The 10,300-nt window shown below is 44.1% G+C and overlaps 1 protein-coding gene across 1 annotated transcript; it reads left to right on the top strand.

Annotated features, from left to right (window-relative positions):
* The first annotated feature begins 7 nt into the window (after positions 1-7).
* TMEM179 (transmembrane protein 179) lies at positions 8-8,705 on the top strand. The gene is made up of 4 exons (XM_009881358.1): positions 8-420; positions 4,528-4,665; positions 6,208-6,286; positions 8,526-8,705. The coding sequence occupies exons 1-4, from the start codon at positions 119-121 to the stop codon at positions 8,703-8,705; spliced, it is 699 nt and encodes a 232-aa protein (XP_009879660.1). The 5' UTR covers positions 8-118.
* Positions 8,706-10,300: the final 1,595 nt, after the last annotated feature.

Below are 10,300 nucleotides of genomic sequence, written 5' to 3'. Positions count from 1 at the left end.
CCCCGCATCCCTCCCTCCTGCATCCCTCCCTCCTGCATCCCTGCCTCCAGCATCCCTCCCTCCTGTATCCCTCCCTCCATCTCTCCCTCCCTCCCTCTGCCTGCACAGAGCCGCGGACATGGCGCTCAGCAATTTCCTCTTCGCTCAGTGCATCTGCTACTTCCTGGCCTTCCTCTTCAGCTTCATCGTGGTGGTGCCGCTCTCTGAGAATGGCAACGACTTCCACGGCCGGTGCCTGCTCTTCACCGAGGGCATGTGGCTCAACGCCAACCTGACGGTGGAGAGGCAGCGCTTCACTGTGCAGGAGTGGGGGCCCGAGGCTGCCTGCCGCTTCAGCATCTTCACCGGGCTCCTCTCCCTGCTGCTGGCCACAGTGCAGGCCTGGAGGACCCTCTTCTTCCTCTGCAAAGGGCACGAGGAGTAAGTACCCCTGGGGACGGCAGGGCGTGACCATCCCTCCTGCAGGCTGGGGGCAAGTGGGAGTAGCTGGAGGGTGAAGCACTGGGCTTTGTACCATCAAGATCATCCTGCTCCCTAGAGGGATTTGGGGCGAGGCGGTGTGTTGCTTGTGTCTGTCTGCACACACCCCATGTACACCCCCACCTGTGTCCAGGGCCCTCTCCAGAGGATGCTCCCCTGCAGGGGTTTGGGGTGGGGGGCCAGATTTGCTGCAATGCACCCACTGCCTTTTGGCAGCCTGGGAGCAGCATCTGGCCACATCTTTGCTGTGGTGGATATGGAGGGCGCTGGGGACCATGGGGCGACGCTGGAGGCTGGGGTTCACAGATGCCTCCTGACCATGGTCCCACTACATGTCCCTGCAAAGGGGGGGGGGCCTTCCCCAGACGTACGGCAGGCATGCCAAAAACCTTGAAACAACACAGTTGTGCGTGGGAGAGAGCAGAAGGGAGAGGTTGGTGGTCCCCCTCTATTTTTATCCTGCTTTGGTGGTGGACATGGCAACTATTACGGAGAACAACTATTGCTTGGTTACGACACAAGAGCAGCGCTGAGCCCTCCCTGCAGCAGCCGCCGCGCTGCACTGGCAGCCGGTCACTGTGCTCAGACAAACTGAGGGGCATCAGAGCCCAGGAGGAACACTGAGAGGCTTGGTGGTCCAGGCAGCAGCTCGGGAGTGCTGTGCTCTACTTGGTTCTCTGGTGGCCTGTGTTGCCACCTTGGGTAGACCCTCTGGCACAGGTAACCCAGCCTGTGGGTGCTATGGGGCCAGGGCCCTCCAAGCATCCAGGTGCACAGAGGCGGGAAGGCAGAAGCACGCATTGGTGGTTGGTTAGACTAGGAAAGCTGTTTTCCCATGTTTAGGGACCATGCCAAGGGTAAATCACTTGTTTCCAGATCTGTTTGGACTGGAGGTTTCTTGGGTCAGTGGCTGTTATGCACGTTTGGGTTTGTACAACACCCTGATGTTGTTAATATTGAGCAGAATTGTCTCTCTGGCTCTTTCCGACCCCTCTCAAGCTGTGTATTACTAAACCATTCTATAGTAAGTATAGACTAGAAACTTATTTCCATATTAGAACTTACAAGTTCTAAATATAACCATGTACTTAATACATTTGAATTCAGCTTCCTCCAGTGATCAGATACCTACAGAGGATTAGTTGAATCTAGATGCTTTTTTCAGCAGTTTTGCAGTTCAGAACTAGTTAATTTTTAGAAGAAACCAGCAGTGAAACCCTTGTAATAGTCAAATTTCGATCAGATGTTTGGCCTACTCCCAAACGTGGCTATGTAGTTTAAAACTGTTGGGCAGGCCCCTGAAAATGGTCCTTTTAGGATGTGCTTTCAGGCTCCTTTGGGTTGAACATTAGCAGTTGTATAACACTATTCACAATTGTTCCAGGCAAGAAAGGAGGCAGAAGGCTGCGGGGTGGTGGGTAGCAAAGATGGAACAAGTTGGCAGGATGAGACAGCCATTGAGCGTCACAGAAGGGTAAAACATGATGAGAGGGAAGCTGCTGGAAACCAGCAGTTTCCTAGTAAGAAGGAAAGTCTGTCCTGTTCCAGATTTGCTGCTGTCTGTCTGAAAAGGAGGCAGGAGGCATGCTGTTCTGATTTTAGACAGCTATTTGTTAACACTTGAAATGGGTGTGAAAACAGGTCTGTTTGCACAGAGAGATAAACGCGAGCTCCTCACCGTGAATGATAATGGCCATTTCTGATTGGAGGCAACTGATGAAGAACCAGAATGATATCACTACTGGTCCTATTGATCAGGGTCACTGCTGCTAGGCCAGCTCTGGAGTAAGTTGGCCTGAGGCAGTCAGGGTTAGTACCCTATGCCTCCTAGCAAGGTGGCCAGTCTTCATGTGCGATGGCTTTGAACGATTGCTGTCAGTTAGGACTGCTAAATATCCTTCTTAGAAGGGTCTCAGCACCCCTTGCCTCAGGGACAGCCTGAGCTCCAGTTGCCTGCAGGAGTAGGAAAAGCACGTGCTGGCTGCCAGCCATGCTCTGGGCCTGGGACTGTTCAGCTCAGGTGGAAGGTACTCAGATACTTCACTACTAGGATTGTAAAGTGACTTCTACTTTTAGTGTAAGTATTTATTGCTGCAGGGCATCCACTCAATCTGGAATGTGTAGCTTGAAGTTCTGATCTAAGGAGAAAAACAGGTGAGGCAGAGTTCTGTGCAGCAGAGTTCTGTACCAGGGTGCCCTGGCCTGAGGAACCTCTGCCACACGGTGATGGTTACTGCTTGCCCACTGCAAATCAAGTGCAACGCTCAGCCCTGCTTTGTCAAGTGGAAGGTCAGATTTTGGTGCTGCAGGGTAGGGAATAGAGGGAGGACTAGAGGTCCTGGGCTGGCGATGATCCTCTGGATGCTCCATCAAACAAACAGTTCATTTCAAGAGCTGTTACTAATTCTGGTGTCAACTCTGTTTTTATTCAGTGGATAGCTCAAGTCCTTTCTGCCTCTCAGGCCAGCTTACCATGCACTGGTGCACATAGTGGATGTGGATTCAGTGACACTTGGAATGAAATACAGGCTAGATATGAAATCAGGGCAAGGACAGGGGAAGTGCAAAACCATGATGTACTCGTACAAGCTCCCTATATGATGACCCCACCACTCTGCGGAAGTGAGCTGATCTAGTCCACCAAGTCCTATGAAGCCAAAGGACAGGAATAGGATTCAACTCAATGTTCATCTAGAAGTCAGGTGTCCTGAGATCCAGCTCCCACTACAGCTTCTAAGGGCACTTCTGGAAGGTGGTTTATTTCACTTCTTTTCCATCAGTGTCGGAATGGGATGACTGTCACTTTGGAGAGAACCTAGACAGCCCCTCTAAAGCCACATCAACCCAGGAACAAACTTCCTAATGCCACTTGTAATTGTTTCCCCATTGCATTTAGAGAAGTCCTCCTAAGGTTACATACGTCTCATGGTGTATAACCTGTACAAATTAGGATTGACCAGTCCAGAACAGAATTGAAACACTGACTCAAAAAACCTCTCAGTTTTTCAATAAATGAGCCATCAGAGGAGAGAAACTATTGGGTTTTTTTTGTTCTTCGACATGACTAGACTCATTCTATCCCCAGCATAATGAGAGCTGCATTGGTGGGCAATTCATCATATTAATCCTTACCACCTAACCTGAATAGGATGACCTGTCTCCTGGAGTTGCCAGTCTTTCTCCAACCTAGAGTAGGGGTCCAATTTTTAGATGAGACTTTCCAAGTGTTGCCTGGAGCAGTTTCAAGTAGCAAAGTACTTGGTCAGATGAATGAGAAAAGGACTATAAAGTTTTCCCCAACTAGAACTAAGGGGGAAAGGTAAGCAGTGAGGTTAGAAGGTGAGTGGACAATTTCTCGGGCTTGTGGCACCTCTGTAAGCACCCCACCCCATACCACTCCAAATACAGCACGTGCCCAGGGCTGGCTCTGGTTGGGCAGACTTAATGGGGCTGAGGTAAACTGACATTCATCTGGCAGAACTAACACTGACACTAAAGTCAAAGAAGTCCCAGGAGAAGCTGGCCTGCTCTGCAAATTGCCCATAAAACTGAGATTGGTGTCCTATGATGGCAGTACCTTGTGTTACATTGGTTAAAATGATTATAGCTATCAGTACTGTGTTGTTTTATTTTTAGTTTCCCTCTCCTAGGCAATTTTTGTCCCAATTATCACTTTAGTCATGAAATAATTTTAGCTCCAGTTACTATATAATTTGAGCTAATGACATTTATTTTAACAATGGTGATTTTCATCATTACAGCTAATGAAAGCCATGCCGTGTACGAACAATCACCACTTAGTATTTATGATTTAAAGCCCCATCCTTTTATGGTGAAAAAAGTCAAAGTCAAAAGCACTTATGAATGAAGATAATGTGACTAAAATCATAATCCATAGTTTTTCAATGTATTAGGTGTTCTTAATTAAAGCAGATGTGTTTCAAATGGAAACTGATATCTTTGTGCCCAGCATATGCTGCTTAAAGAGACTGCTGATGTTGTGTTTCAGCTGTTTATGAGTTACATTTTTCTTCCCTTTTATTGCAGCTCTTTCTTTTATGCCTTCCTGAATCTGCTGATCAGCGTCTTTGTGGTGTTTATCACATTTATTGCTAGCACTATAGTGAGTGTAGGATTTAACATGTGGTGTGATGCAATTACTGAAAAAGGAAGCATGCCAAATAGGTTAGTATTGAAGAATACATTTTCTTCCTTTTTTTTTTTCATACATGCACAAATGAACAGTGGTATTACAAACTGTAGTTATTACACGCAAGTTGAGCAAGGGGGAGAAGGCATCTGTAATGTGGAAATCCAGACTTTTTTCATCTGGAACAAAAAAAGCAGATCAAACTTTTTTTTTTTTTTTGCGTTTAGTACTCCCCAAAGAAAAATACGTTTCCAAGGTGTTTCATGGCCTCTTTAAGAGTCACGATCATATGCAAAAGAAATCTATTAATTTAAATTTTTTTATTTCCAAACGAGAGCTAGATTTGCAAATGCTCTAAGAATGGGGGGAGCATGGTCTTGTGAGCAGGGAGGGAGACTGGGAGTCAGGGCTCCTGGCTTGTTCTGGCTCTGCCACGAACCCACTGTGTGACACCGGGCAAGTCACTCATCCTGCCTGTGCCACAAGGCACCGTCATCCAAAATTTGGTATAAAGATGCTAGCCTCATAGCGGTGCTGTGGATGCCCTGAGAGCTGCACAACGAAAAGTACTTTGTAAGTGCAAAGTACAGGTGGTTGATGCTTTCTTACAGTGCACAAAATGTACAGCCCCTAAAATGGTCTACTGTATCCCACAATGCTTACACTCCTTAAAGGAAACGTGATAAGTTGAGGTAGATTTTTTCCTATCAAAGAAATAACAATGAAGAGAGAGGAAAAGGTGACATTTTATGTCATATGATATTCAATAAACATACTACTGAAAGCATACATTTATGTTGCACCTTGTCATATGTTGTAAAATGCCATAGTACATGTTCTGTTTAGGGCTGCAACGATTAATCGAATTATTCGAATATTCGGTTAAAAATTCAATTACAAAAAACGTCTAATCGAATATTCGGGTAAGAACCCAAGATGACCGACAGCACTGAAAAGGAGAGAGAAGAGGCTGCAGAAATCAACCAAGAGATAGAAAGACAACCTCACAATCCTGGGATTTTTTTCACACCAGTAAAAGTCCAAGTTATTTGTAAAATCTGTAGGCAGCCTCTATCTTACCATCAGAGTATCGTCTCCTTGCTGGAGCATCCGAAACAAAAACACCCACACAATCCCTTCTTCTGAGGCTTTTCCTGATGAAGTCAAAAGGTAATGGAGGCTCATACACTTTGTTTCATTGAGGGATGAAGCAACCAACCTGGGGTGATGCCAGATGCGTATATGTGGGAGGCTCGGGGGTAGTGGGAGAAGAGGGTTTTAAGTATACTGTTTTCATAATAACTATTACAGTTCCACTTATGGAAGATTGATGTTATCACTTACATAATTATACTTTTTTTTTTTTTTTTAAAGATAGTAATCACACTCTTTTAGCATAGTTTTAGAGAAGATTGTCAAGCAACCTCGATACTGCAATAGCTTAAATATCTTTTGATAGAATATGCTGTTGTGACTGAAACACACTTAAGATATTGCTTCATTTTATGTTTGGTTTGCCTGGTTGGAATCTCTGAAATAATTTTCTTTTTTCCTCTCCAAATGCCTTCCTTGGGTAGCTGTGAAGAGTTACAGGATATAGATCTTGAACTGAACTTAGAAAACTCTGCTTTCTACGACCAGTTTGCTATTGCACAGGTAGGTCGGACTAGGTCATGGATCTATTCCAGTTCATCTACCATTTGCTCATTGATCTGGGATTGTTGGAGCTGAACTACCATCCTCTGAAATCAATGGGAACGTTTCCACTGACCTCAGCAGGTGCTAAATCAGAATGACAGTGACAGGCACAATTGCATTTTAAATTCAAAATATTTAGTTTTGAATGTGGACGTGTCAAAACCCGACTCTGCCACTGATCTTGTTACTCATGATGGAAAATATATTGTTTCTCCAAAGGATGACCTCTGCAAATGTTGCTACACTCTGGTGTGCCTGGAGCTCTTCACTGCTGTTCAGAATAATGTCTGACTTGCACCAGATCATGGGACTGTTAGCTTTGCCTTCCATGAGTTCTTCTGAGGTCGCTTGATCCCATATAAATAGCAGATCATTGAAAATAATTACAGATTACTTTCATTTAGATAGGGTTGTTTTCTCATAAATCTTTGAGAACTAGACCTCTAAGGCTGTCAGACCTTTCTACTGAATGTGTTAGCTTGAAGTCAACACAGTCAGTGAACGCTGGGACTTGAGCACTTGTCCACGTGAACACATGCCTAAAAAAGGCAAGGTCCCTGCACATAGCACTTCAGTTGAAGGAGTGTTAATATAGCACAGCATAGAAGGATCAGACCAAGACATTGGATGCAGCTTCCCACACTGGTCCACATCTCTCCAGATGTTCCTGGGTAGAGCTAGCCTGCAAGGTGCAGACTCCAAGTTCTGCAAACACTGAAGTATGAGGAGCATGGGGGCATAACAGCTCCAGGGAAACACCATTCGGCTTCAAAGGTGAACCTGGTAGTGTCAAAGTGAATCCCAGTCATGACTGTATGAAGAAAAGACCAAGCAGGGAACAAAATCCTGCATCATTGTCTTCTGATATCTGGGGTGTGGCAAGCAGAATTGGATGAAGGCATGAGAATGGGTCTGTCTATGGAAGGCAAATAAGTTTCTTTGAAACAGTAGAAAGAGGAACCCAAGAATAGACTAGACTTACTGGCTAAAGCAATATTTTCCTTATAAGTGCAATAATTTCCTACAGTTGGCTTTGCTTAGAAGCAGTGGTCTGAATGGAGATACCAAGATTGCTGAGAATTTAAGAATTACAAATATGGGCTCTGGATAAGATCTAGAAGGAAGAACAAGCAGCTAAATTAAAGCTTTGGCTATTTGCTACATTTATATGTGTGTGTACAATCACATAGACACAAACACAGACCCCATTTCTGTCCACTTTCCTCCATGCAGATGCTTCCAACACATCAGAATGACTGGGAGTTTCACTGAATTTGGCTAAATGCATGTGGATTCTTTCATGTCAAATGTGCTGAGAAGACCACAGCAGTAGCAGATATCTGAGTGCCTTTAAGACAATATTTCATGAATGAAGTGGTGTTTAAGAAATTGATGCAAAGCTTCCAGTTCTTTAGATATGGTCATATAAAGCCAAGTTAATATCTCTTATTTCCAAGGTCTGTAGAATGACGAGATTGGGGGGGAGGGGGTGGGGGGGGAATGTTCAAGTACCTGTACGAATCAAAGTATAATTATTTCTATGAAGTTAAGCAAGAGACACTGATAAGTTAGTGATGGAACCTATTGCACATCTGAGGCTTTAAGCCCTGGTATCTCATGCCAGGTATAAATGAACCACCAGGAACCTGGATGGATTGGAGTTGGTTTCTCTTGCTCTTTGAGTTCATGCTAATGTGAACCAGTTACCCTGGAGGGTAACAGTTGAATTGTTAGGATTTTCTCAACTGTGTTTTGAATAGAAATGCCTTAAAATTTATACTTCTCCAGGGGTAGTGGGCAGTCTGAAGGACTTGGGAAGAAAGTTTTGGAAAATGTCTTAAAACATACTGCAGTTCTAAAGAAACAAAAGTGAAATAATCCCATGAATTTTGGGCCGGCCAGAATGTCAGATATGGGAAGTTCAACGGATGCACCTGGATTATACAGATTTCTTTTTTTCATTATTGTACGTACTGCATTTTTCCTTCATTTTTTTCCTGGTACATAAAGAGCTTTTCCTTTTAAGCTAGGAATAATTTGACAGAGTTGAGGAACAGTGAGGCCAGGACTTCACTGGGTGTGACTTGGTGTGACTTCATGGATTTTGGTCCAGCTGAGATTTTGATATTCACCTGGACAGTTGACTTTGTTTTTACAATGCAGTACTGACCTCTTTATCTTTTCTTTACTTCTCTAGTTTGGTCTCTGGGCTGCCTGGCTGACTTGGCTGGGAATTACCATTCTGGCTTTCCTGAAGGTTTATCACAACTACAGACAGGAGGACCTGCTAGATAGCCTGATCCATGAAAAGGAGCTGTTGCTAGGAAGATCCTCTTCACGAACCTCTTTGCAAGATGAGAAAAGTGGCATGATCTAAAGTGTAAGCAAATTTCCAGGCAGGATGTAGATTTTATTATTCAGTAGTGTGAGCTGAAGTTGAGTCAGGGTATTGAGTGTGTGAGATCTTTTCTTTCCTGTAGAAAGGAGATGTACTTGTGAATCACCCACTTCCTCCATTGTTGGCAGAAATGCTTATATTCGGATACAGAGAATAAACGGCCCCATGTGCTATTGGCACAGCAAACTTTTTGTCCTGTGCAGGCACATTCTGCAACCTGCTCTTGCTAGCAGAACTCCTACTTGCTATCACTGGCTTTCGGGGAACGAGGACATTTTTGAGGACTGTGCTGGCAAGACCAGGCTACAGAGCCTAGGCTATTCCCTCAACTATCCTGCAACAACAGTTGTTACTGGGGCTGTGTTCAGCTCCTCTTTTCAACCTTTCCTACCTTTTTCCAGTAAAGCTGCCCCTATTCTCACTTTATTCTGGGTAATTGCAGCTCTGGTCCAGGTACAGACTGTTGCTGTCTCTGCTTTCGCTACGTGTGGACACAGTGCTGACAAACCTGTTGCTCCTGCTCTGACTTTGAGTTCATTTAGAACATTGAGACCTGTGTTCCAGACTTGATAGTTAATATTGGACAGTGTTAATGAATCTCATGAAACCACTATGTTATTACAGTATCTGTCAAAAACTGTGTCTCATTCAGAAGGATGGTGAAGAATTTTTGTGGTTTTGTTTCTTCTTAGATTTTGGCATGACCAGCATTTATTATGACTCCTGAAGTGTAGTGTAGCTAACAATTGCTGAAGCTTGCATACTAAGAAATTTGGCTGAATAGCTAGTATTAATGCTTGTGCATTTATAAACGTAACTTGGTCCCTAACATTGTATACTATTCAGTTTTGAGTATTAGAATTTACTTGTGATATTTATTTCATATAGGCTGTGCAAAATGACTGTAAACATTTGCATTATAAGTATCTCTATATATCTGTAAACATAGCAAGGAACTCAAACAACTGAGTTATTTTATAGGTGTTGAATGAGTCTGTTCTCCCCACTTGCAGGCAGGAGTTCCAAGGCTGATGAATTTTGTTGTGAAAAGGGAGAACTGTCATTTTCAGAAAGCTCACTAGTGACTTTGTTGTTGCATTCGGTTCTGCTCGGCTAGTGCTTCAACAAATAAGGTGGATCGTTGAGATGGGAAGTAGATCCAATAATTAAGGAGAGTCACTCTGATGAGTGTGGGATTTGCATGGCAGAGAAGTAAAGTTGCACTACAATTAGGCAGCTATCCCTGGGCATGCATTATACAGAAGACCCTGATTCAGCAGAAGACTTAAGCGAGCAGTTAAGTTTAGGTTGAAGAATTCTTGTGATTACACAGACACTGCCTGTGGCAGCTGTTTTTGAATGGAGACTCAAATTATTGCAACACGAGTGCAAACCATGCATATCCATATTGGCTGGTAAATAAGAAGGTTGGGCAGAGAAGACAGCAGGCTTCAGAGCTCAAGTCTGGGGCTAGCACAACCATATAGGTTTACTGGTGTCTTCTGGGGACAATCAGGTGCTTAAAGTTTAGAACCTGCTTAAGCGTTTGGCTGAAACGGAACTTGAAGTCATAA

This window comes from Charadrius vociferus, unplaced genomic scaffold, assembly GCF_000708025.1.
Source record: "Charadrius vociferus isolate BGI_N301 unplaced genomic scaffold, ASM70802v2 scaffold763, whole genome shotgun sequence".
Taxonomy (NCBI): Eukaryota; Metazoa; Chordata; class Aves; order Charadriiformes; family Charadriidae; genus Charadrius; species Charadrius vociferus.
Note: the sequence above shows the minus strand (reverse complement) of the source record. Positions and strands in the feature narration are given on the sequence as shown.

Bases quoted from the DNA above. Each gene is read 5' to 3' on its own strand.
- TMEM179 (XM_009881358.1), top strand. From the start codon at position 119: ATGGCGCTCAGCAATTTCCTCTTCGCTCAGTGCATCTGCTACTTCCTG. The intron at 4,666-6,207 runs GTTAGTATTGAA...TTCCTTGGGTAG, and splicing joins AAAGGAAGCATGCCAAATAG to CTGTGAAGAGTTACAGGATA. The intron at 6,287-8,525 runs GTAGGTCGGACT...TTACTTCTCTAG, and splicing joins ACCAGTTTGCTATTGCACAG to TTTGGTCTCTGGGCTGCCTG.